Genomic DNA, 26,881 nt, shown 5'->3' with positions numbered 1-26,881 from the left:
TCATGAATTTCAAAAGATCATATCAACCTTCTATGGCCACTAAATCTAAATATTAGTATCCCTCTTAGTCACTTATTCTTTATGAAGAAAATCCTATTTCTTAATAATAATCTGTTTTCAAAAAAATTCAGAGAAATAAGAGGCTCATGTATAATTTTTTATATCTATAGTACATGAAAAGAATGGAATTAAGATGGAGAAAGGAAGCAAAGTTAGAATGAGATGTAAGGTTAGTGATACTAACATGCAGTTTCTTCTTGTGGACCTACATTTGTATTTAAATTTCCTGTGGTCAGGACAAAGGAGGAGATTTACCTACTTCAAATGATTTTTATAATGAGGCAATGTATTGAGTATTAATAGCTAGGTATTTACCTAAAACTGGAAATATGATCTTTTGCAAGCCTTAGAATTTCACACACTCTTTTGTCCAGGTGAAGTGTGGCGACATTAGCAGAAAGACCTCTTTGTTTGAGGAACTGAGATTTCCTGCATGTGTTATGGGCAGGGTTCACAACACATCTGGTTAAGTGGACTTTATTGTTCTTTTTGGTGTGGATCTCTGAGTTGGGAAGTCTGTAGTTTTTGGATGAACATCTAAGATAGGTAAATTTGATAGTTTAGAACAGCAGCTCTTAACCCAGGAGCTTCAGGTCCAAGAATGGGCACTACAGGTCTGTGATGTTCCTGAAGTTACATATAAAAGTGTGTGTGTGTGTGTGTGTGTGTGTGTGTATTCATTTTCTGGATAAGTCTATCATTTCATCAGATTCTCAAATAGGGGTCCTGATGTAGAGAAAGTATTTAGAAGCACTTACTCAATAACTATGTAGAAAATCTATCTTCTTTATTAAAGAAAACCTTGAGAACTTCTAATGTAAGGTCACAGACCTTCCAAAGTTGATTTGACATATTCCTAGGTTTCTGTGTAACATATCACATTCTTAACCATGTAGACAGCCACAGTAAGTCACACTATCTTGAGTTTTGTGACTTGTTCACTACCTGAAAGCTTCTGACTAATGGAATAAGTGGCACTGGAAGTCGTATTCCCTAAATCATTCTGGCCGGGGGAGGAGCGGGTGCATTTTCTATTTGTTTCAAGCAAAGCATGAAGACTAGTGGTAACTGTAGTGTACTGTCAGATAGTTCAGCCATTTGTAAAAGTTTAGAAAGCAAGTTTTGATACGTTTGTTACTGTTCATTTTTTTTTATAAACAACAAGCTTTTGTTGAAATTTATTATTCAGTAATTTAGTGAACTTAACTACATGTGAATTATGTGATTATTGGTGCTTTTCGTCACCAATTATATTTTTTCAATCTCTGACAATGTCTCTTTAACACACTCTCATATCCAGTTACAGGTTCTAAAAGGTTCCCTGTTTGTCCCAATTTCAAACCACTCCCAGCAAAGCTTGGCAATATAGTATATCCTTATTATCACCTGTGGCTGTTAATTAGTCTTATTGTTCTGTGTCTGCCAACTTGTGATAGGCTTGTCTTCCCAAAATCTTTCTTCTATGCTTGCTTCTGGGAAGGTCTTCATTCTTGCATCCTACAGTCTATCTGCTTTCTTTCACTATGTCAGGAAGCTCATTTGGAGTTTCCCTTCATACGACTGGGGTTTTGGCTCTGGCCAGGTTTTCCTGGGCTTTCTTTTCTTAGAGTAATTGTTTAATCATCCTAGATAGGTCAACTCTGTGCTTTCCTTTACTTAAATAAAATAAGCCCCTATAAATACCAAATTACAAAAAGTCTTATACTTCCTTTGTAGAACAGAACTGCCAACTTTGCACTCAAACCTTTGCAGCTCTCAACATAGAAACTAATCCCCTTAGGCGTGGTCAGACTCTGTTAGTATTGAAGCGAGCTCAATAGCCTTGGTGACTCCTGAGACCTATCCTCCATATTGCTGGTTATCCTGCTCCCCCTTCCCCCTGCTCCTAGATCTCAACAGCCGTCTCTACTAATGCATTATGTGTCATGGACATCTATGAAATTTCATATATTTTAAGTTTGACTGCCTGAAATAAAAATATCAGTGATTGTCAAAAAAATACAAAATTTAATTATCGTGTTTATGTTGGCATTACTCTTTCTCCTGAAAAGTTATAAGCACGAGAAGTAAAGAGTTGAATTAGAATAAGTATTTATCTAATAGCCTGTTTGTTCCAAAACATCATAGTCATTTTAGTTGCATGTAGTTTGGAACATTTGGAGTTTCTACTCAGCAGTCTTCTGAGTGAACAGCTCATTTCTCAGTGATGTAACACTTTATGATTTGGGTTTGGAGTCTACTCAATTGTTTCCTCAAAGAAGTTGGATTCCTTTTCCTCCTTTATTTTGTTTGTACTATGCAGATATCTCTCACATTTGTCACTGCCTTACTTGGAGGGACGTGTGACATGTGATCTGTCTTAGTAATACTGTGTTTTCACATGTTTGGTTAGCTCAGAAGTCAGGCTTTCCCTTTCATCTACAGATTATTCAAAATGATTCAAGGTGATATTAGTTTCTTGTTCACAAGTTTCTTGTTCAGCAGGATATTTACTGTCAAGAATATTTCTTGAATTTTCAAGACTTGTTTTATTCAGCAGAAAGTTGAAGAAAATATATTTAAGACAAAAAGAAGTCCAATAAGTGTGAAAATACTTATGTTGACTACTTAATGTATTTTTTAACTTGAAATCTCAGCAGTATTGAACAGCAGTGTGACGATTATCAATGACACTGTGTCATTGGTGTTTATTACCCACAAAGCTTTTGGTCACTGCTAGTGACAAGAGCAAAAGTATTGTAACTTACAGATTCAGGTAGAGAGCAATAGAATTGTTAAGGACTTAGAAAATAATTTGTTCTTTATCTTCAGCCACTTTAATATTTTAGCTCTGGCATCTATTTTGATTTAGATTTCCATCCGGGATACAGAAGCAGCAGAATATATACTGTAAGAGATGATAATGTCAGGAACTGGCTTAGGTGATGGCGGGATTATATGGACAGGTCTTAAGCCATAGGCTGTCAGTTATCTGGAAGAATATGCTCAGGCTGGAATAGGTGGAAAAAAATACTCCATAGGCAGTTTTGTCTTCGAAAAAGCCTCACTTAGGCTCTTAACCCCTTCAACTGATTGAGTCAGGATCACCCAGTTATCTAGTATAATCTTCTTGACTAAAGTAAACTGTACATTTTAATCATTTCAAAATGCATTCTCAGAAGCATCTGGATTAGTCTTTGAATAATGTGGGACTATAGCCTCAGCTTGTTGACTCAAAACCTGCTTCAGCTAAGAATTTGTCATTGTCAGTCTTACTAGATAAACATTTATTCAGATGTCATTTAAAAGATGATGAGCTAGTCTCTGTTTTTACTGGAAATAGTAAGAGAATGATCTAGTAACTGCATTATAACCTTTCATCTCACAGCAGTAGTCTCAGTTTACCTCTTAGACCTTTCTTACACATCTTCTCTTTATTCAACTCCTTGATTCTTTCATGTTTAGTATTGTGCAGTTCAGCCACAGCAATACATGGCATTCATGAAATGTCTGTTAGAAGAACGATTATTTCATGACTCTTGTTTTGCTCTTTAAAGTTCATCTTAGTATGACATTTGTTATTTTTATAAATAATGCCACTATGCTGCTGACTGATATTTGGCACATTATGACCCCCAGATACTTGTGTCATATTTTATTCTGTGAAACTATACAGTTTTCATAACAAACAGAAGTTATTGTCAAACAGTTGTCCAAAGTTTGAGGATGAATTTTCTAGTGATTTCTGGAAAAAAACTCGTTGACATTGGAAACACTGTTTTGTATACATGCTGTTACCTCTGGGAGAAATGTCGATATTCTGGCAAGGATTGTGACTCTGCTGAATTAGAACAGTGCTTCAAAGTCCTAGAGAGTCCCAAAACTTCAGCAAACTCAGGTTTTTTATTTTGAATGGAGTTCCAGAAAAAGCCTGCCAAATGGGCTGTTTTTAAAGGTCACTTTAAGATTGATGAATTTTTAGTATTGTGCCAAGCACTTTGAATATCTCACGTACACATGAAATTTATAAATGTACAATTTAAAACTGTTAGTGGAGTGTGGACATTTAATACATTCTGGTGGCTTTTGTCTTACATGAAAAGAACTGGCAATGTGTATTAAAGTTAATTTACAACATAGGCATATAATTTCTGTACTGGACACATCTCTGTCAAAGTAATTACTGTCATCATATAAGGCTTACTTATTTCTAATGACTGCAAAATGCCTGTGCTCAACGTAATTCCTTTAAGAAGTGTCTTTATATTCGATATTTGTACATTTAAGGTGCCATTCTATATGCTGGTAATAAAATATTGAGACCAATGTCATTCCTGCTGTCAAGAAATAATATTTCTACTTCCGACTTACTTTGCTGAACACAATCTACCACATTCCATGTTGTCACTAAATGACCAAGAGTTTATCTACTTTCATGTGGAATACAGGGAAACAAAAGAAAGGGTCAGGCAAAACCAAACTGATAATAAACTGAAATCTGAGGGAGGGGGAATGCAAAGTGAGGAGGGAGCACATTGAATTATGTTGGTCTGTGCCCTGATGGTCTGTGTAGCATCTTGACACCTGAAGGGGGTGATCCCATATCCCTAAGTCATACACATTGTTGTAAAGCATTGTAGTGTCAATAACAACAACAAAACCAGAAGTATATGATCTTGTGGAGAGCAATAATATATGTCCCTGAAATAAGTACCACAAAAGAAAAGTAACATGTAGAAATTGATTTTGAGGACTAAAGTGTTCCTTGAGATACAGCACTGCAAGCTGGCTGCAGTTGCTTTAGTACAAGTTCGATCCCCCACCTGCGAGGTGCTGCAGACCTCTCCTGACCCGCTCACTGTTCCCCTTAGCAGTGAACTTGGTCAGTCTGCCTGTTCTGCATGCTACTCTGTCACTGGTGAATTCTCTCACCGCCCCTGTACCTCTGGCCTGCACCCCAGTTCTGTATGCATAAATAAATCAATAAATCTTTTTTAAAAAAGTGTTCCTTGAAAGTTACCTCATTTAACTGACGCCTGAGGAGTAAATAGTAAACTGTTATTTGCTATGTAACAGGCACTAATCCAGGTCTTTATTTCAACTAATGTTTTGGCCTCACAGTACTCTGGCTTTCTCGGCTTCAGAAAAGGAAAGAAGGAATGGAGAGGTTAGTAATCGCCTCCAAGATCACTGCTAGTGAGCAGTCAGCTTGGTATCTGAGCCCATGCAGACTAGTCTCGGCCCTCCACTGCTGTGTTTCACAGTTGGAGTTAACTCAGACAAACAAACGCATAGGACATTTCAAGCTCAGGGAACCCATGTGGTAGTTAACCTCCAGGAAGCCTGTGTGACTGGAAGTTGGTGTGCTAGAAATAAAATAACAAAAAGTGAAACTGGAGGAGTTACATCATCAGATTTATTTATTATTTTATCACTTAAACATGTTGGAGGAAATAAGCATTAACTTGAGATAAGTAAAGTAATGGTTGCTGTAATCCACTAAGAGATGATGTTGACTTGGACTCAGATTGTGACAGTGGGGCAATGTATATAGATTCTAAGAGACGCTGGGAAAGGAAACAGCAGGACTTTTTGTTTGAATTTAAGAAAGGGTGATTACTCCTGAACTTTTAGCTGGAGAAGTTGGCCAGATTGAACCATTTATCTAAAAGGAACACTACTAAAAGAGCCAAAAGAGGAAAGTTTGGGTTCTTCTGTTGAGTTTGAGATGACTTTTAAGAAATTGCCTAGAAAAGCCTGTAGTGCCTAAAAGGTGAGCCTTAAGACAAAGGTTGAGATGCGTCAGCCCTGGGAGAAGAGGGGACACAGTGGGGAGACCCAGAATCACAGAGGGAAGACCCAGAAGCACTCGCATGTTTAGCAAGAGGAGCCGATCTGTGGAGTACCCTAGGAGAGGCCCCCAGCTAGGTGTCAAGAAGTCTGATGGATGAAGCTGGAAAGCAAAGGCATGTAGCCCCCCTTTGGTTTTCTGATAGTATGGTTTGATTTTTCCTTCTAGAACTTCAGTGTTGCACTAAATTGCTTGAAGTTCAATTTTGCATGCTCTTGTTTTTAATTGAATTTCTTTTTATTGAATTACGCCAGTCTAGGAACTAAACCTTTTATTTCGTGATTTTCTTTCCTTTTTCTCCATTTCCTTTTTCCCTCATTAAGTATTCTTTCAAATTTAATTTTCTCTAAATTCCTATTTACAGCACTGGGCATCATTCATCTGAAAGTAATAGCTTTCGTTTAGAACATTTTTCATTTTTGTTTCTCTTCATTCTCTATTAATGCCACCCCCTCAGCCTGTTTCAGCCCAGGAACCTCGTGGCTCAGCCTTACATGTCCACCTCACCATTGTCCCCATGCTATACCTCAAACCAGTCAGTGCTCCAAGTTACTCCTTTTACTAAGTCCCCTTCTCCCTTTTACCATCTTATGCTCACTTTTCTACCTTCACTACTTTTCATTTTCTCATTTTCTCTATTTCCAAATTCTCTGCACCCTACTTCTTCATCTCAGTCTGCCATCTCTATTTAGCCCTTTCTCCTTATCTACTTGAGAACCCATTTTGCATGGATAGTCCAACTATATCAATTTCTTTATTTTTTTTTTTAAGATTTATTTATTTGTGCATACAGAACTGGGGTACAGGCCAGAGGTTCAGGGGCGGCGAGAGGCTTCACCAAAGACAGACTAGGGAGCAGAACAGGCAGATCGATGAAGTACACTGCTGAGGGGAGCAGCGGGCGGGCCAGGAGAGGTCTGCCGCACCATGTGGTCACCTCCGGGGCAGGCAGGAATCGAACTCATGCGGAAATGGCTTTAGCTTCTTAATGCTGTGCTTTTAACCCGCTGCGCCACCAGGGAGGGCCGTCAATTTCTTTTAAACCCATCATCATCTCCCAAGGCAACCTTATCAGACCCTCACTACTTTTTTCTTACTCCCTTTATACTTGTTCAGTAGGGAAAAAAATACTGCTCTGCCAACATGTCATACAATCTGTTAGTCATTAGGGATAATTGATGAGAAAACAAAACAGTATGGGCTGACCTTCAGAACAGTGCTGACTTATTCTTTGATAGTAGATCTGATAGAAAGTTATAATATTGATTGTACCCACCACCATTTTATATTAATCTTATTTCCCAACCTGTCTCCTCCCCACCCCCCACCACCATGGCTTGGCTACAATCCCATGTAGATTTTCTGTTCTTTCTCCAGAATCATGATTCACATGACTCATTGTTTTTTTCCAGTTTCTTAACTCAGTTTCAAAAACCCTGTATCTCACCATATTGTCAAGCCAATCTGTCCCTCGTTGCCCGTTTTCCTTTCACTTCAAGATTTCTGTCTTCACCTCAGCTTTTCCTTTTTCTAGTCTATGTCAGAATGAGAACCCCTTCTTTTTTTCTGAATGTAAACCTTTCCAATAGTTTTTTCAGATAAACTCTAGAGAAAAACATAGGATGACAGAAATTGTTATTTAATGTACATGTATTGTGTTAGTGCATGTTTATCTCTTATATATTCTGATAATAGTGCTTAATATGGTAATAATATGGTAATTGTGTAGGTGGCATAATTTGTGAAGGTCTTTTAAAATATTATTTGTTGTCTATATTAATATCTTTAGTGGAGCAGCTATTGTATTACTAAAATGTATCTCTCAAAACTGAAGTAGATTTGTTCTGTTTTACTCAGAGAGTTGTCTATATTAATATCTTTAGTGGAGCAGCTATTGTATTACTAAAATGCATCTCTCAAAACTGAAGTAGATTTGTTCTGTTTTACTCAGAGAGACTGGTGGTAGTGGCTGAACACTGTGAACGGAGTCTTGAAGACCTTCTTCGAGAAAGGAAGCCCGTGAGGTACTGTAGAATATCAACCTTATTACATGGAAAGCAGAAACTGGCAAAAAAGAGCAAAAAGATATTTTAATAGAGACTACAAGGTTTTAGATTCTTCTGTTACTTGATTAATGGTAAAATTATTTGCAAATTTTCTTCTCAGGTGATCTAATTCACAGGCCTAATAGAAACTCAACCTTGCCATTGTCTGGTGTTCACCCTTGTGAAGCAGGCATTGAAAGTACTTGACATAACAGTTCCTAAAGAGGATATGTATGGAAATGTGTGATCTTTTTAGGACTAAGCATTTCATTAACTGAGGTTAAAGGTATTTTCCTGAGAGGAGCATAAGCTAACTCCTCACAGATGCTCATATTCCTGGGGATGTAAATAGCTGTGTGAGGTAGAAGCCACCAAGGCTAGAGAGCAACAATGATAAATTTGGTTGGAATCTAGTGATCTAATTTAAGTTTAATTATTTGAGAGACTCAGTAAATTTATTTTCTGTCTCAGTAGAGCACATGGTCAAAACTTTTGCAAATATACTGTTACATGTATTACTCACATTTTTCTGAAATTATCTTAAAATAATCAAAAATATTTATTTAATGAATAATGAAAATTATATTCAGTCAATGAAAATTGCTTGCCATGATTCTATAATGTAAACTATCTATTCCATTTTAAATATTTTAATTTTCATTGGCTCATACTTTTCTATCACAGATACATTTTAAATGAAAATAAATATTTTTCAAGAGACAAAAAAATGTATATCTTACTGGATAGTAGAAATTTGATGAATGTAAAACAAATTAAAAGCACATTCCTTGCTATTTTAATTGCTTTGCTATTAGCTGTCTCTGGAAAAAAACATGGGGATAACGTATTCGATTGCCTTCTTGCTTCCTTAGCAAAGTCAAATCTGACCTTAGGCAATAAAAGTGACTTGTTTCTGTATTCAGAAATAGCTTAATCTTACTCTGATTTAGTGACTGTGTTTTTAATAACTACAATTTTTTCATGTCACAAATCTTTTATTTGTTTTTAAAGAGATTACTCTTTGCTCACCCTTTTAAATTTCCACTTTCATTGACTTGGCTGAAACCAATTCTCTGGGAAAATTAATTGACTTTAAAATTAAAATTGTAGTTCCAGCTTTACCAAAAACAAACAAACAAACAAACAAACTATATGTTCCTTCAACCTGAATTTAACTGGTACAAAGATTGAAAGCCAGTGGTAGGTACATCTTTATGAATTTTAACTAAGTCTGGCTTAAATGTGCATAAAGATTTACAATGCATTGTGTATACAAAGGCCACACACAGCTAGGCAAGCTTGGACAACTATCTTACATATTCCTTGCCTGTAATATAAGTTTTACTTAATCTAGGAACCATCCTGAAGAATATTATTCTCAATTAGAATTTTATGTGTATCTGATAATAATGTATTGATTAATTGCCTTGTAAGTATATATTTTTATGTTTTCCTTTACCAGTATGTTAAACCAGTATATTTCATTTGTAAGTTAGCACATTTTAAAGGTTTATATGGCAAATTCCTTGACAGAAAAACCCATGATAAATTTTAAGTGTTAATATGCGGTGCTATATTTTGAAAGACTGAGTTATTACAAGAATGTCTACTTTATGATACAGCAACCCCACTCCAAGGTACTGGATCCTCCTCAACTCTGTGTCCCACTTCGCCTCACACGCACCTCATGCTAGTCCAGCCCTGCCTTGGTATTTAACTGAAGAAGGGACAAATCCATTCCATTGGAATGTTTGCGCACAAACATTTTCAGAGACATTACTCATGGCAGTCCCACTCTGGAGAGACCTCAAATGCCCATCACTGGGAGTGTGTATAACCAGGCCTGGGGATATTACTCAGCAATAAAAAAAAAAACAAATATGAATTACTGATTCAACACCATGGATAGACCCAGACTGAGCAAAAGTATCTAGACCCAAAAGATTCACTTCCTCCATTTATGTGAAGGTCTAGAGCAGTGCAAACTCCTCTGTGGTGGCAGGAAAACAGTACTTAACTCTGATTGGAGGGGGGGGAATTGGTTATGGAGGAACTTACTGAAAATACCCTTAGGGACCTGTGGAGCCATGGGAATTTTCTACATCTTGATCAATGTTATTATTTCCATGGCACATGCTCTTGTGAAACATGTCAGAACATGCTGAAATGTGTGTTTAAGGTATATATGCATTTTATCTGGGTCAGTGATACCTTCATTGGAAACAAACAAAAAGCTGTTGAATTACTTACCTGGCTTGACTTGGGAATCTCTCATATAGCAATAATAGTATGTTAGTAAAGACGTTTGATTTATTGGTGTACTTGTTTCTATAAGAAATAGTACAAATTAGTTATGGCTGCTTAACCAATTACCTCAACATTTGGCAGCTTAGAACAACAAAAAGCATTTATTTTATCATTAGTTTCTCTGGATTAGGAATTCAGGAATGACAGAACTGGGTGTATCTAGGTCAGGATCTCAGTGTAGCAGCTATTGTCTGAAACTTGTCTGGCATGGATGACCTGTTCCTAAGACAGCACACTCATTTGGTCCCAACTGTGGGCAGGCAGTTCTTGCCTGCCTTGAGGACCTTCCACTAGACTCTTGTCTGTCCTCACAGCCTCACTGGCTTCTCTCAGAGAGTCAAGATAACAAGCTGGCCGCTGAAATGTCTTGATAACCCAGCCTTGGGAGCACACTGCCAATGGTGGTCAGTCACGAAGTCTGTGCGGTGTGGGATCATGGTCACTGGGTGTCATCTTAGAGGCAGGCTGTCACAGTGTCTTTAGAGATCAAGCTTGTCCTTTAAAAACAAACACAAAACAAGAGTGAAGTAGTAAAGCAACATTGAATTAACTGGAAAATAACTCAAATTCTTAAAATTACTCAGTACTCACTGGGATACACCAGAACAGAGGAAAGTGAAGAGAAGAATGTAGAATGTTAAGGGGAAATCCTCAAGTACCAGAGGTGGGGTGGGGTGTTCACAGACATCGCTATGCTGTCATCTCATTGCTCTACTCCTTTAAAGTGGGTGCTGTCCGTGGGTGCATGCTCACAGCCAATCAGAGGACGCTGTACCCCCATAAGAATAGCTCTCTAGCCTGCTGCTGGTGATAGTGAAAAGTTCCTTCTGATCTCCATAGTTCCCTCTCTGCCCATATATGTCTTCTGTTTCTTACTGAGATAACTGAAGCAGAAGACAGAAGCTGGTGACTCAGAAGACAAATTTCTGGATTTTCAGGTTTTTTAATTTTACTTTCAATTTTACCACATATGGATGCACTCAATATTGCTTTGCCAATAAAATCAGATCCATTAGCTCATAAAACGGTCGACATTTCTGTGCTGGTCATCCTTCCTCCTTCTAGCGATGATAAATCCTGGGAACGTAGGCGTTTTTAGGATGTGGAGGTGTGAAGGTGTCTCCTTTCGGCTGCACCTTTGTGTTGTCTTCATAACAATAAAGCATTATAGACAGACGCATTTTCTTTGAGTAGGGAGATGAACAAAAAGAACTAACTGCTAATATAACATTGTCTTTTATGCGATTTATATGTTCTTAAAGTCTTTTTTCATTTACCTAAAATAGAAATTTTAGTACTTTTATGAATATTTGTGATCTTTTAAAGTAAGACACTAAAACATTTATATAACTAAAGGACCTTTTTTAAATCACTCTGGTAATAGACTCAAATTCAATATTTTCCTTGTACATTTTGGGAAATAACATTGAATACTTACTGCCTCTGAGAAAAAGGAGTCAGTCAGGTTCCTTCCAAGTTGTTATCTGATCCATCCATCTAAATTAGCTTTGTTGAAAACTATTTGACTTTCCACATATTTGGATTACATTAGTCTCCAGTAACAGAACAGTTTCATGTACATAATTGATGTGCTGCAATTTTAATTAATTCTGTAACCTGTTTATGGAAAGCGAGAAGATGTTCTTATGGCTTATAAATCAGTTCTTTTCCCTACTGCCAAAAGTAAGCACCCTGCACCTGTAAGAAAGGCTGGTGCCAAGTAAACAGGAACTCTGTGTGGACAGGTTGCCATTGGAGACCCGTGGTGTTCCTTTGTCCATCTGTGTCTAACTGCTGCAGTACTCTAAGCGCCCAGTGTCTGGTAGTTATTTGCAGTGACTGTCTAAACTTAAGCATCGTTCAAGCTGTCTGTCTTACGGGATTTGCATTTTGAAAAAGATGTAACGATTTTGAAACTTGTTGGGATGTGGAGTAAGTGGAGTAGTGGAATGAAAACTGTAAACGTAAAGAATATGCTTGTTGCTGTTTACTCACTTTTTCATGACAAATTTATTATTGAATATGCTAAATTGTACTGGATCATTGTAGTTGTAATTTACATTACAAATATAACTCATGATTATCTTGGGATTTCAGAGCCCAGGAGGAAATCAAACACTTTTTTCCTTAATAGTTTGAATGGCCATAAAACCCTTTTCAGAATTTATGTTCTTCAAACAGAAAATGGTGATTTTGTGTGTTGTCCTGGAGGTTTTATCAGACAGTCTTTCATAAGATAATGCTATTTGTATAGATACCTGATTTGAAAGAGAAAACTCCCCTCCATCTTCTTCTGAGCCTAATCAAGCTCAAATATAAGAAATTGACTTTTGGAGAATGTTACTCTATTTTCAGTGGCTTTTATACATTATTTGTGCCAGATTTCCTTCTTGCCAACATTTCTCTCCAGTTTCAGTTAAATGATCAAAATTATTTGTTGGAAACATTTAAACTTGGAATTCAATTAAACTCCTATAACCATTTGGTTTCAAGGAAAAAAGCACACCATTTGGAAGCTTTGTTTGAAGTCATCTCATATTTGGTGCCTGTGTATCTGCTTAATTGCTAGCCTGAAGCCAGATTCAAATTGGAGGAATTTAAATCTCAACTCCTGCCTGAAATATTTCCAAAGAATGTTAAGAAAGAGATACACCTTCGTCACTCCTGTGAAAGCATGCATGAGGAAATGGTTTTCCTTTTAAGCCTAGTGCTCTTTGGAAAGTATTTCCCTTTTGTGTTAGTGTTATTCACAGCATGTACTTTTTCTAAAATCTATAAAAGTGCCAGCAAGTGTAGCTCCGAGACAGATACTCAGCAGAGTCTTGGCACTTGCAGTAGAGTTTCTGCATTGTCCTTAAATTTGCAAGTGAAGGCGGGTGAGTAGTGCAGGCATGTTTCTTTAATAAAATGTAGTTTGTCATATGTTTTTAGGGTTATGGTTTTGAAAATTTACCAGAGAACCATCGGCTTGCGGAGGTTATACATGGAGACTTTGATGGGAACCAGGCTGTGTCTGCAGCTGTTCCTGGGCCTGATGGAAAACATGATCTGACTTACTCGGATGAGTAAGTTTTATTTGCCCCTATTAAAAGATGCCTACTCACTGGATTAGATACTCCAAAAACTTGGGACACATTCTAGAATACAGCCCAGAGTTGGTTAATGAGCCACAGGACCTAATCATCAGCATTAGATAGTAGATGCTCTTTTTTTTTAGAACATAATCTGATGGTGGAAGTCGAGGCTGTTATACTTTTTTCCCTGCAAAGGCCACATTTTCAAAAGAATTCAAAACTGTTTTATCACAGTGCAAGCAAGTAAATTAGAGACTTGTATCACTAATGGTTGTTTTTGTTGTTTTATTTAAAGGTGGGGAAAAAATGCCAAAGTTGCAAAAGGTGCTCTTTACTCAGTGTTGGTCTCTTAAAGGTGTGTTTTGTTTGTTCCTCTCTGGTACCCTATGTATTTCCTGTTAGTTGTCTTGATAGAGCCTTGATGAGATTCTCACATCTTTATTATTCTCAACATAGTTTAGTTCAGGACATCATTAACAGCTTGATATAGTATTGCAATATTTTCCCATGGTGTTAGTCTTTCCACACACAGATTAATTTTTCTTTTAATTTTTAAAAAAGATTTATTTATTTATGCATACTGAACTGTGGTACAGGCCAGAGGTGCAGGGGTGGTGAGAGGATTCACCAGAGACATAGTAGGGAGCAGAACAGCAGATTGATGAAGTATACTGCTACCAGGCAAGACGGGAGAGGTCTGTTGTGCCCTATGGGTCGCCTACAGGGGATCCAGCCTGCACTGAAGTGGCTGACGCTAGCTGCATCCTAACCCATTGTGCCACCAGGGAGGGCCCAGATTAATATTTTTCAAGAGCAGTTCATTCCCTGCTCAAAATCATATAGCATTTTCTCTGTGTGTGTGTGTGTGCACACATGTGAAGAAAATGCAGTTAAGAAGCAGAGGCTCTCATTTCATTCTAACTCTCCAAATTATTTCCAAATCAGGTCTAATTTATCCAAGTAGTTCTGTTGTTACCAATATCTTGTTGAGGAGAATACATGCCGGAGAACCAAAATGTACCATGGAGGCCAAGCCCTCTGCTGTCTGTTTGCTAATAGCATATCTCCATACCCTGCCACTGAACTAAAGCAGAAACTGTGCTTTCTCCTCCAGATCACTGTATTACATTCTGTCTCCTTAGTCACTTAAGATAGAACTTCTATCATCGTCTTTGTACAGTTATACAATTAGGGAAGGTATAGTTTAACTTCCCTAAAACTAACCAGACATTTTTTAACATGTATACTGTAATTTTTCATTTTCTTTCTCATAGCATTAGTAGGATAAAAGTTTTCATATAGTTCACATGTTGGCAAACGAACTATTATGAACTAATTATGTTTTTAGTTTAGTCATGCTCTTTGGATTCTATTTCCCTGTTATTTTTCTTTTAATCATGTGCCATTATTTTATTACCAAAACAAATGAGTTTTGATGAAATTATAATGTACATATTATCTTAGTAATTCATTTTACTTTTTTGAAATATTTTTTAAAAACTGGAATGATCAGAGGAATCAAAATGTCAACTTTCCTTCTCTTGACTTTCGGGACAAATCTACTATTAAGCTCTTTTAAGTTGTTGGTAGAATTCAGTTCCTTGCAGTTGTAGGACTTGATTTCCTTAATAATTGTCGCCCAGGGTCTGCTCTCAGTTCTCTTACACCTCTGCATTCCTTGTCACTTGTCCCTCCCATACCAAAGACAGCAGTGGACTCTGTCCCTCTGGTCACAGCCTACACATGCTGGAATCTCTGATTTCTGCTGCATCTAGCTTGTAGATCGAGATTTCGGGGAGTCATGTGATAAGGACAGGTCCACTGCACAGCCCCCCTTTCATGCAGTCTGCTGTGCCATGTAGCATATAGGTGATTATGGGACTAAAATCCATCACATTCATGGTCTTGAGGGCTACTAGCAAGGCATAGCAACCGAGAGCCTGGGTCTTGGCAGCCATTCTGCTTGCCACATTTTGGCTAGTAAAGATTTAGAATACGAATTCTTGTGTGAAATTTCTGAAGCATTTTCAAGTCTTTAAAACACCATGAAGCAGACAAAACAATGAACTACATTTCATCAGTGGGGCAGTCAATCTGATCTATAAAGCTGAGTTATTGGTGGAGGAATGTGATATTCTGTGCTTTATCTTATTTGAATGATTAGCATCATTGTGAAAAGGAATGAAAAGTATTAACTTAAAAACCATTTACTGATTTTAACACATTAAAAAGAAAAGGTGAAATTCTGCATTTTGTAATTCTACTAGTAAGGTGAGAAATTATACACTTTTGAAAGACTAATTTTTAAAAATACAATATTCAAGAATGATGGAATCATCTGTGTTGAAATTTATTTTCAACTATGAAAACTTACTACGAAAAAACCCATCTGTATATAGCCTCAATGTTCAGCTGTCCATTGAGACATTTATTCATTTACTTGTTTTTTGTTTGTTTGATGTCCAATGAAGCATATGGACTCCCTCAGTCCATGGAAACATTTAAGCAGATATTATGGGGGACAGAATTGTGCTTAGGAGTTACAGTGATTTCAAAGGGACACAGCATTTCATTTTGTGTGATTGTCTATATCCATAATAGATAAACGAGAACAGAATATTAATAATATATCTCAGCACACTTTCCTACCGGGAAATGTTTGAAAGTAGAAACTGCAGTTGATAAATTACAAAGTTCAACACATAGAAGAATAAAAGGATGATGATGAAATAAGCACTAGGAGCCAGGCTACATGAGTTCAGAGGGTCGTTTTCTTTCATTTTTGTTCCTTGGCAATTTGTTGTTTTTTTTTTTTTTTTTTAAGTGAATAGGTATGGATGAAAGTGTGCATCCTTAATTTATCACAGACTTCCACAGGTCATATTTTGCCAATTCACACAGAATGTAGGAATCTTAAAACAATGTACTTCTGTTACCTTTGTACTGTCCTCTGCTATTGTCATAGATTTTATAATTTATATTTATTTTCACATATATTATAAATCTCACCATATGTTGTTATTGCTTTGTGCTTTAGACAATTTTTTTAAAGAGATGAGAAAAAATTTTGGCTGCATTTAACCATGTACTTATCATTTCCTGAGGCCTTTAATCTTTGTTTTGATCCCAGTTTCCATCTGGTATCATTTTCCTTCAACCTGAAAAGCTTCCTTTAAAAGTTCTTTTAGTGTGAGTCTCATGCTGACAGATTGTTAAAGATTTTGGTCATCTTAAATGTCTTTTTATCACTCTAAATTTTTTTCAAGGCTAGCATTTTATCATAAGAAGAATGTAATTATGCCAAAGTTGAAAGAACTATATATTACACTTGTATTGTACAATTAGCATGTTGCTAAGTCTTGCTTTGTCACTTCTCTGCCCATACCTTTGCCTGCTCCTTTACCCATCTTATTATCTTGAGGAATGGCAAAGGTGAGGACATGAATACCCCTATGTCACTAAATGTTTCAGTGTGTGCATAGTAATGAGTGTTCAGAAAGCAGCTATGTTTTCTTGTTGGGACATATTTAGAAGTATAGAACGTGGGCGCCATTTGAATTTTCACAGATGTGTATACCTGTGGAAGCCCAGTGCTCATCAATACTAGATCACTATTATCACCTTAGAAGTTTCCCTCACTCCCCTTCCCAAAAGACTTTACCTCTCTCTCACTACATCTCCCCAGCTCCCAGAAGCAACAGCATTTCTGATTTTCACCAGCGATTGGGTTTGCTTATCCAGGCCTTTATTTGTAGGATTTAGATAGTGGATACTCCCTTGCATAGGCTTCCACACTCTGCCTCATATTTCTGAGTCTATGTGGTTTCATGTGTTAGAATCATTTCCTTTTTACTGCTAAGGTATTTTCCATTTTGTGATTAGGCCACAGTTGGCTTAGCAATTTCTATTCTTGAACCCCTGAAAGGCTTTCAGATCTTTGGCTACTATACCCAAAGCTGTGAAGGGTCTTATCTTTTTTTGTGGGTATATCTTTTGCTGTCTCTGGGTAAATATTAGGAGCAGAATTGATGGCTTATAGGGTATGTAGATTTGTAGTATTATTAGAAATCACCAAGTGTTTTCCGAAAGCATTGTATCTTGTACTTTTCTACTAGCAGTGTATGGGAGTCTTAGTTCCTCTAGATCTTTGTCAGAGGTATGTTTTCATTCTTTTACCTTTAGCAATAGCTAGCATAAGGGGTATCTCCTTGAAGATTTAACCTGTATTTTCCTTGGTGCATTAAGGTAAGCTCTTTTCATGTACTTATAATTTACTAGATACTTAAGCTGATTTTTAAAAATGTTTTATTGTTTATTGATTATTGGCAACATTGATTTAAAATACTATGTATGTATTAGGGGTATAATAATTACATATTGTACCATGCCATAGCCATAATCTAAATACCCATACCCTGTGCTGTATACAGTTCATGGGGGCCCCTTCCCCCTTTGCTCCCTGTCCCCCACCTTTTCCTTCTTCTAGCCTAAGACATGCAGTTAGTTTTCTTGTGTTTGGCTTCATGTATTTCTTTCTTTCTTTTTTTTTCTTTATAGTTCACATATGAATAGAATCATTCAATATTTGTCTTCCTCCTGACTTACCTTTCTCAGTATAAACCCTTCGAGTTCCCATCCATGTTGTTGCATGTCGGGGACCAGTCCCTATGTCAGGCTGCTGACACAGGCAGGGTCTCTCAAGGTGGGGACATCTGGGCGAGGCAATATTCTAAAAATTGGGGAGTAAAGAGGAGCGGGAGTGAGGAAGACACGGGAGTTGGAGTTGGGTGCAAATCTTTCTGCTCTGCCTTCAGCAGAGGTTTATTTTATACATTTCAAACAAGCAGGGGATGACATTAGCATGTGAAAGGGGTTGAGATCACAATCACCTTTTTTCTAAGAATAGGCTGGAGTCCTTTTGACCTTTACTTGAGATTATAACATTCTAAAATCAATCAATGTTAAAAAACAGGTACATAGGTGCACAAAGTTTAAGACTAATATTACTATAGTGAAGATAGATAAGAATAAAGTCCTTTAAACCTTATCTATTATTTGATGGTTTTTCTACCTGAGACATCTTGGGAGGCAGGAAGAGGAAATTTCTTGCAAATCAAGTTTCGGAAAAGTTCTTTGAAGATACTTGCTAAAAGGTTTTAAGTGAGTTTCCTTGAGGTCTAGACAGTAGAAAGCATAATTTGCTCTGAATAGGAGACATAGGTGAATTTCCTTATCTAAAGACTAGATAGTAGAATCTTGAAAGACTAGCCAGAAAGACCTTTGTGGATTGCTTTGAAGTGTAGCAGGTAAAAAACTTGACTAGCTCTAAAACAGGCAACCTGGATGAATTTCCATATCTAAAGCCAGACAGTAGGAAGTTTGAGTAATTCTGTAGAAGCTGAATAGAAGGTTAGGTGAGAATGATAAGATTTGGGTTTTCCTCCATCCAGCAGTGAGAGAGATTTTGCAGAAACAGCCCTATTGCTTTTATTGATCAGCCAGTTGTCAAGTCACTTTTGACTTCAGAGGAATTTCTCACCCTGGTGCAGTGCTTGCTTGTCAGGGCAGGCAGGCCTTATGCAGCTGAGGCAATCCAGTTGTAAGCTGAAAGTTGCTCAGAATATTTTGATATTACGATTATACAAAAAAGGGAGGTCATAACATAAGTTAGCGTGGAAAGTCTGATTTTTCAGAGCTTTTCCCGAGCTACCCGGAAAATGTCAGAAGATAGCCGTCGCGTCGCATAGCTTGTGTCAGTTGCAGTTGAGCAGATTTCAGCTTTTTTGTAGCTAGCTAGTATTCCTCTGTGTGTATTAGTAATACATCTTTATCCACCCATCTGACATTGGGCATACAGGTTGTTTCTCTGCCTTGGCTGTTGTAAACGACGCTGCAGAGAACACAGGAGTGCGTATATCCCTTCAAACTAGTGTTTTTATCTTCTTCCAGTAGATGCTTAGGGGTGAAATTGCTAGATCATATGGTAGATCAATTGTTAATAATTCAAGAAACCTCTATACTATTTTCTGTATGGACTGGTCTAGTCTACATTCCCACCAACAGTATACAAGGCAACTGTCACTAAAACAAAAGTAGAAGATTCTAAGGACTCTATGAAAGAACTCTTTGAGTTCATAATTAAGTTTAGTAGGTCACGGACAGTATTAAAATATCAGCAATAAGATGTTAGAATGGATTACTCACTGAGCAATAAATCACAACCTACGTAGCACTGCCTTATCTATATGCATTTGATTAAATCTCCCTCCTTGAGATGCACTATTAAAACAGAGAGCAGATTCACCAGCTAGTACTCCCTAGAACTAGTGTGTGAAACTGTTTTAGGTAGACAGGTGCCAAAAATCACCAGGTGGGGTTGTGCTACAGACAAGTGACTTGATAGTTTCTGTGCAGAGGTCATCCAGATGACATAGTCGGGAAGCCAGAGAGACAGTATTGTCAGGGTGACCCGTGTGCCCCTGTTATGGTAGCTGGAGCAGACATTCTCACTGGTTGGAGGGTGACCCTGTAACTTCGTAGACTAGGCTGCAGCCAAAACTGCCAGCTGGCCCCAAACATTTCTCAGCGAATGAGACTGATCAGTGCTAAAACAAGCACTTGATTTGAACCCCCGTGAATGGCAATATAAAGCAGAAGAGAAATTATCTTTGAAAACAGAATTGAGAATGGAAGTTGTCAGATGTCCTTCTCTTTCAAAGAATAGGCCAAGTGAATACCCTATAAAATGATAAAATTTGAGCTAGTCTGCACAGTGAGCTTGGCAAAATACCCCAACAATTCCCCAGATACCTAAATTAGTTAACTTATTAAAAGACAATCTTGAAAATGATTCCTCTGGATGTCACTGCTCTCCAAAACAACTTAGTGCTGGCATAGTAAAAGACAGGACATTCTTTTAAACAATAATTGTCCAAAATTTCTTGAAACGCTTTCTGAACAGAGGGTCACATCATTTGTATACAAAGGACTTCTCTCTGCATCTTGTTCACTGAAAAGCCATTCAAGTTGAGAGGCTCCTTGCCCACCCTTCAAATCAGAGGTAGGTTTTTGCACTGATAGAGTGGGCTGTAACTGCTTATTCTTAACTTTATACCTTGTGATAGTCTCTTTAAAGGCTTTTTGAGGAGTGTTAAAAAGCCTTGAGCCAATATTTGTGTTTTAAATATTTGGCACGTATGTTATCATCGTTTAAAGTGTCAAAGCAGATAACATGGCAAAAATTCTACCAAAAGATTTATTAACAGAGACTGGCTGACTTTAATAGAAACTAAGTGAGACAACAGTCAGTGATATTTATAACTTTTCATTTGCTCTGGTGAAATGTTAACTTTGGAAAGCTATGTCCATGATTAATTGACAACATTCTTCAAGAGCTCTCATTGCTAAACATTTTTTCTACATTTTTTAATGGGATGTATTACACGTTTGGTATATACAGAGGGAAGCATAGATAAGGAGTTAAATATAAAAAGACACAGGCAACGATTTAAAAGCTTTGGGACTCTCCTTAACTAGGGCATTTTAAGCTGAAGACATCAAATCATGTCATCTTAAACAGAAGGGACAGAAAAAAGACTGGGGTGCAGAATTTTACGCACATGCTATGTGCCAGTGACTTTGCCAAGTGTTTTTCTTAGGTATTGCCAGCCTTGTTGGGCTTGGCTGGTAGTGGTGAAAGGTTTGCAGACCATCCAGCGGCTTCTCATGTCAGGAACCATGAGCTCGCATAGCACAAATGGAGAACTGTGCCCGACGGGTGCCTCACTGTGACCGCTCTCTGAGCAGTGTGCTCCCAAGCCTGCCTCTGTGAGCGCACTGCTGCAAGGGCCACCTCTCAGAGTGTAGTAGTGCTCACGCCTGATAGGCATACCCACACATTGCCTCAATTAAAAATAAAATGAATAAGATAAAAACAGGGAGGACTAAACAAAATCAACGATGATGATAGCAGAAATATAATTGCCAAAACTTTGTGTGATGACTTTGTGCTGAACATTATCTTAAGCTCCTTGTAGAGATTATCTTCCTTTTTTCCTGTGGGAGTGCTTTGTCATAGTATACTATTGTTATTTCCACTTGACATATGAGGAAACTAAGGCAGGATAGGGGAGAATGGAACCCGAAGTGCAAATTGTATGTTACCACTGCTGGAGGGGCCACCGCTGCTAGGGAGGAAAACTGAACTTGTCTACTGCGTTCTGAAGCTCAGGCAGCTGAATCAGAGAGCCGCTACTTTGCCTCTACCCATCCTAGGAGCAGCCTCTCTTTTGGCTTCACCATCCATGAAGTGCCCATGCTGTCTCTACTGAGAGGCAGTGAGGGGTAGTGGTGAGAGACTGAGTGGCAGGTGGTCTGACATCAGCTGTAAGACTGAATTGCAACTCTACCATTAACTCATGTGGATAAGTTGTTTAAATCTATGTCTCAATTCTCTCATCTGCTAGAATCCTGGGGGAATTAGAGAATTAAAGGACTTAATTTAATTAAAGGTTTAATAACTAAAGGATGTTATTGACAGTAATACAAGTCAATATTTCCTATAAGGCTCTGCGATAGTAATAGTGTTATAACTATTATGATATAGTAAGCTGCTATTGAATATCATTATCAATAAGTATCGCCTATGGAACACATAGTCTTTTATTATGATGACCAATCATGACTTAAGTTATGATCTATTTTTTCAAGAATCATCCCATACTTTATTAAGCACAAGTATTTTCAGATACTGGTAGGTGGTGGTGGTGAGTCCAAAAATGAAAGCAGAAGTTCCTGGCCTTCTGAGAGATTGGTGGTAGTGAGTAGACAGTGTTTTAACAAGCAGTTCCATCATAGGATTTTTTGTGTATATCTATATATATACAAAAGTATATATATATCACAGGCAGGAAGGAGGGTCCAGAAAAGTTTCACTAAGTCTATTAAAAGTCTGTGGGCAAAAAGGTCCTTCCACACAGGAATGGGTAAAGAAATGATAGTAAGTCTATTCTGTGAAATACTACTCAGCAATAAAAAGAAATGAAGTGAGAAGGCAGACAGTGCTAAGAGGAATTCCCAAACATCAGGCTGGGTGAAGAAGCTAGACCCCTAGTGATGACACTTGGTTACCTGAAATTCTTGCAAAGACACCCTCCTTCCATAGAGATGGAAAGCAGCAGCTCAGCAGTTGCTTGAAGCCTGGGTAGGAGATGGGTGTGACTGGTGAAGGGAACAAGAGGGCTGTTGATAGGTGGGGAGTCTTTTTTTTTTTTCTAAAGATTTATTTATTTGCGCATACAGAACTGGGGTGCAGGCCAGAGGCTCAGGGGCTGTGAGAGGCTTCACCAGAGACAGAGCGGGGAACAGAACAGGCAGATCGGCGAAGCATACTGCTGAGGGGAGCAGCGGGTGGGTCAGGAGCGGTCTGCCGTGCCCTGTGGTCACCTCCAGGGCAGGTGGCGGGGATTGAACTCATGCAGAAACGGCTTTAGATTCTCAGTTCTGTGCTTCAACCTGCTGTACCACCAGGAAGGGCCCCAGGTGGGGAGTCTTAATTGTGGTGGTAGAATCCTGTAAAAAACAATTGGAAGGCCAGCTTATAATACTTGTTAATTTATGGAATATACGCATTTCTTTCCATACCTGTATCTCTCTAGGTCACACAGACAGATCTGTAGATAAAATGTGAGTATGTAAGTATACTGGTAGATGGTATAATGAAATGGTATTCCATAATATAGAGATGCTGCATTTTTTTTTTTTTTTTTGGCAGAGAACTTTGACTTTTTGTCTCATTGCTTTGTTGATGTCAAGGTTCTGTGCAAGACCAATAGCTCATTCATCTCCACTTAACCCCTGTTTGGTGTTAGATTTCCCACTTTATAAATTTGCAAACTGAGGCAAGGTGAAGTTGGAATGCTTCCCCAGTGAAGCACATTGGTGCCAGAGTCTCCAGGCTTTCTGTCTCAACCTCAAACCACTAGGCTATGTTTTCCATATGTATTTTGATCTTATCAAAATTATGTTCTGCTGAGAAGGAAAGTTATCTAGTATTTAAGTTGGAAAGTTAATTTCCCAGTGTATTGATCCCTTTGAGATTTAGTCACATTCCAGACTCACAACTTTCCACTTTGGTTGTTTTGGAGTGAGAATGCACCATTCTCACACCTTAGGGACAGGTGGGCTTTTTCCTCCTCAGAACTGTTAGAAAGCACTCTTTCAGCGAGCAGTTAATGAATTGTTAGTTTGGATGGATGTCCTCCTAGGCCAAAACATGTGCACCCAGTAGTGAGATGAGTTATTTCCTCTTATAATTCTAGAAATCTTTATGTTTTTTTCTATAGAAAAAAAATTTCTATTAGATATTATGATTTTTTTAACTGTACATCAACATTTAATGAGTGACAAGTGGCAAATTAAGAGCTTCGAAGATATTAAGTCATCACTGAAAATATCCCTTTCCAAATTCTGGCATTATTAACCAGTGAGTCATTAAAGTTATATACTAGTTAAGCTCTTTTTTCTTGAATTTATGGGAGAGTTTAGGTTAAAGACAACACAAAATTGTAGTTACATTAGCTGAGCATTAATCATTAGCATTTTATTTTTCCTCCCCATTTTATGAATCACACAGTAGCTCACTATGTCTCATCTGTGTTTCCTCTCCCATAACATTTTGCCATGACTGATACCAAATAAGGAAAGTTTTAGACCAAAGGAAAATTTCTGTGGAGTGATCAGGTTTTATAAGGTGAAGGAACATCTTGAACTCATCGAATCCAGAAGTGTTTCCTCCCTTGGTGTGCTGACAGTATGGGTATTTTGGCTTGTGGAGTGGCCCTCAGAATGGTCATGGATCATGGCTCTGAGGAAATAGCATGTGTGGTTTTAGTTACCACCTGTATATGAATGGCTTCCAAAGCTCTCCGCAGCAGTGACCTTTCATTCTCTCTCTTGGCCTCTATTTCTTACAATCTGAATAACATCTCTTCTTGGAAACACTGCAAAAACCAAAAAAAGAACTGATGGTTTGAGGCTGGGAGGAATTTCTTCCACCATGAAACCATCACCACAATTAAGGTAATAGACATATCTGTCACCTCTAAATTTTCCCTTATGTCCTTTTAATTTGCGTGTGTGTATTAAAACAATTAACATAAGCTCCACTCTTAAATTGGTAAGTACACAGTACAGATACACAGTGTCTAGCTTGTCTCTCAAGCTTGCTCATTTTGCATAACTAAAACTTTTATATCAATTAAATTACCATTGTCTTCTCTCCCCAGCCCCTGTAAAAGCCATTCTGTTCTCTGCTTCTATGAGATTGACGATTTTAGATAACTCATGTAAGTGAAATTACACAGTATTTGGCAATGTCTGGCCTTCTGCAGCTGGCTTATCTCACATAGTATAATGTCCTCCAGGTTCATCCATGTTGTTGCAAATAGCAGAGTTTTTTTTCTTTTTCAAGAGTAATAATATTCATGTGTGTGTGTGTAATCTCACATTTTCTTTCTCCATTAGTTGATGGGTAAAAGACAATTTTTACAACATGTTTTAAATGTAACAGAATAAGTCCCACTCGTTGGCTTTTTTCCCATATATTTTTGTGTGTTCGTGTAGCATTTAGCGTATTTCCCCAATATATTCTTGTACATTATTTATTTTTGCCCCTAAAAGAAAGAAAAAGGACACACGGAAACCTGAGGAGGTGATGGATGTGTGTTTCGTCATTTTTGCCGTGGTGATTTCATGAGTGTCTATGCATCCAAACCCATCCCATTGGATACATTAAGTATGTGCAGTTTTGTATATTATACCTCAGTAAGTATTAAAAATTAATACAAGTTCACTAAAGTAGACTTGAACAAATGAAAATATACTTTTTGTTGACTGGGAAATTTATAAAGATAAGTCTCTCCTAGATAGTATACAGATTTTATGTGAACTCAATACAAATACCAAATGTGAACACATATTTATTGGTATTTTTCAGTTAAAAAGATTGATTGTAATGTTTCTTAACAGCTAATTGTAATTAACTGTTGTAGCCACATTTTAATAAGATTGTCTTATTGTCCTCAATTAGGTGGTTCAATTATCTTTCAGTAAATTAAATAGATTAGAAGGGGAGAAGTATTTTTCAGCAAATGAGTGCTTTTTTGGACAACCATTGTGTTAAATTCAGCATTTTGTTTTCTTGACTTACTGAAGGATCATGCACTCTCCTATAAATGAATTTTCAATTACTTATTTTACTCATTGCTATTATAATATACTCTTTGAAGTCTAATTTCATTAGTGATGCAAAATTTAACCTTGTTATCTGTACCCTATTGTACCATGATGTGGTATCATCATGTAAAATTATTGAACACCTATTATTGGCTACATATTGATTGAGTGCATTCTTTATAGATGTTTAATATCCATAAGGGGCCCGAAGGTGAATAAACTAGGGCCTGTCTTAGGGGAGACAAATATATATATAAATGTTTACCATAAGATCAGTAAGCTCTGAAACTACTGTCAATACAGAACTGCAGTTCTAGCTGGGGAGAACCAGTGGATGAGATGTTAGTGAGCATATGCTGGAAATAGAATATTAAGATAACAGGACAGACATATCTAGAATAAACCTCAAATAAAAAAAAATAAAGAAGGATATCAAGAAGGGCCAAGTTGAGATAGCAAGAGACATAAATAAGGTCTCAAGGGCTTGATGAAATTGAAGAGCATGTCCTCAGAAATAAGAACAAAAAAGTATAGGAGACAGAGGTTGAGTAATGTTGTATTTGGGGTATAGGTTGGTGTGAAATGAAAGCCTATAGCTATGAACATGGAAACCCAACCAATTTTTATAGATAGTAAACCTTAGTCTTGGACTGTTTTAACCAACTATGCTAAACAGCCACAGACAGTTTAAAGGTGACTGAGTCGGAAACATGCAGGATAAACTTCCTTTGAAGTACATCTGGGAAGGGAGAAACAAAACATGCTTGGTATTATACAATGAATTTGAAATTCATTAAGCCATGTTTAAATCCAAACACAGCCAGAGTGATTCATGCTTAAAAATTATCAGCATTCCTTCTTGGTGGTGGTGGTAGGAACTGTATTTTCTTTTACTTTTTAATTGTACTTTCTTAAGACTTAAAATTTTTCTAAGTAAGTTTTGGTCTCACTATTGTAATAAATTTTTATGTTTTCTTTTACTCTTAATAATTTTTATCTGCTGACTTAATTGTTGAGCTGCAGTTGTATTGAAGTCCTGTTGAATTTGATCGTATTGAAACGATCAGTTTCCATCTGTACTGTAATCTGTCTTTCTACCTATACTGAAGACTTCTTGATAGTGGAGATCAAGGCTTCCTCTTGCTACCCATGCAATCTAAAAATGTGGTACCCAGCAGCTAACAGCCACTGCATTGTGTTTGGGTATAAGTGAAAGTATCTTGAGATATCACCCTGCTTTATTAGAAATTACTGATAAATCATATTAGTCTGACTGATCACAAAAATATACGGAGAACTGATGAAACTCAACAAAAATAAAGTAAACAACC

The 26,881-nt window shown here is 37.4% G+C and overlaps 1 protein-coding gene across 3 annotated transcripts in view; it reads left to right on the top strand.

Annotated features, from left to right (window-relative positions):
• TBCK (TBC1 domain containing kinase) overlaps positions 1–26,881 on the top strand; it is a 129,251-nt gene that overhangs the window by 6,636 nt on the left and 95,734 nt on the right. For all 3 annotated transcript variants that reach the window (XR_001145668.1, XM_004686599.2, XM_012727935.1), the window contains exon 3: positions 7,842–7,914. Coding sequence is in view for 2 of the 3 variants with exons in the window: in XM_004686599.2 (XP_004686656.1) it covers positions 7,842–7,914 (73 nt within the window). In the remaining variant the exon portion in view is untranslated. The remainder of the gene's footprint in view (positions 1–7,841; positions 7,915–26,881) is intronic.

This window comes from Condylura cristata, unplaced genomic scaffold (genome assembly GCF_000260355.1).
Source record: "Condylura cristata isolate star-nosed mole 26May11 unplaced genomic scaffold, ConCri1.0 scaffold00021, whole genome shotgun sequence".
NCBI lineage: Eukaryota > Metazoa > Chordata > Mammalia > Eulipotyphla > Talpidae > Condylura > Condylura cristata.
The sequence above is the reverse complement of the archived record's forward strand: the minus strand, read 5'-3'. Positions and strand labels throughout refer to the sequence as shown.